Source organism: Mus pahari, chromosome 19 (assembly GCF_900095145.1).
Source record: "Mus pahari chromosome 19, PAHARI_EIJ_v1.1, whole genome shotgun sequence".
Classification (NCBI taxonomy): Eukaryota; Metazoa; Chordata; class Mammalia; order Rodentia; family Muridae; genus Mus; species Mus pahari.
In genome coordinates this window covers 1,947,126-1,948,180 of record NC_034608.1, presented here as the reverse complement: position 1 = coordinate 1,948,180, position 1,055 = coordinate 1,947,126, and the positions used below count along the sequence as shown (strand labels likewise).

Below are 1,055 nucleotides of genomic sequence, written 5' to 3'. Positions count from 1 at the left end.
TCTGCGAGCTCCGCTTCTCCTCTCCCTCCAGCCTGGGCCGCCATCTTAAGCGGCAGCACCGGGGCACACTTCCCTCTCCCCTGCAGCCTAGCCCGGGCCTGCCTCCCCTGAGCTCCCCCTGCTCAGTATGTTGCAACGTGGGTCCCTGCTCTGTTTGTGGNGGTGGAGGGTCCAGTGGAGGAGCGGGCCTGGAGGGAGCAGGAGCAACCAGCTGGGGACTGGCAGAAGCTGCAGCAGCCGCAGCGGCCTCGCTGCCCCCATTCGCATGTGGTGCCTGTGCGTTTTGACCATGGCCGGGAGCTTGCAGCCCACTGGGCCGCACACACCGATGTGAAGCCATTCAAGTGCCCGCGCTGTGAGCNCGACTTCAATGCACCTGCACTNCTNGAACGCCACAAGCTCACGCACGACCTGCAGGGGAGCAATGCACCTCCAACGCAGGTTTGGGCCTCGGGTGGGGGTCCGGAGGTGGCAGGAGAGGGTGATGCTTCGGAGGTGGGGGCCTCCCCCGAGACTTCGGACGCCGGGCTGCTCCTGAGCCCTACCGGGGCAGGCGTGCCCAAGCTGGAGGCACTGCTGCCGGGAGACGAGGACTCTGGGAATGACCAGGCTCCGGCTGCAGCAACCGAAGCATCTTCAGAAGACACACTGTACCAGTGCGACTGCGGGACCTTCTTCGCATCTGCACAGAGCGGCCCTTCCCCTGCCACATCTGTGGCAAGGGCTTTATCACGCTTAGCAACCTCTCCAGGCACCTGAAGCTACACAGGGGCATGGACTGAATAACCAGGACACCCCTGCCCACTAAGTCCAGAGCCAGACCATAAGATGAGCCAGGCCCCTGCCTGGAAAAAATGGTGCCACCCAGAACCCACACAGGACCACAGTGAAGCATCCTTCAGCAAAGGGGGTCCAAGAACATAATTGTCGGGGAATTGTTGTAGATTTCTCTCTGAAATCTACAGAGACTATTCACTTTGAGACCCCTGGAATNTGGCATGTTCAAATCATCTGGCCTCTGAGACTGAGGACAGAGTAATGAGAAACGGGTCTCC

General features: G+C 61.0%; 1 protein-coding gene across 1 annotated transcript in view; it reads left to right on the top strand.

Annotated features, from left to right (window-relative positions):
- The window catches only part of Fiz1 (FLT3 interacting zinc finger 1), a 7,232-nt gene extending 6,543 nt beyond the window's left edge, over positions 1-689 (top strand). The window contains exon 4 of the mRNA XM_029532049.1: positions 26-689. Within this exon, the coding sequence (XP_029387909.1) occupies positions 26-287 (262 nt within the window). The 3' untranslated portion in view covers positions 288-689. The remainder of the gene's footprint in view (positions 1-25) is intronic.
- Positions 690-1,055: the final 366 nt, after the last annotated feature.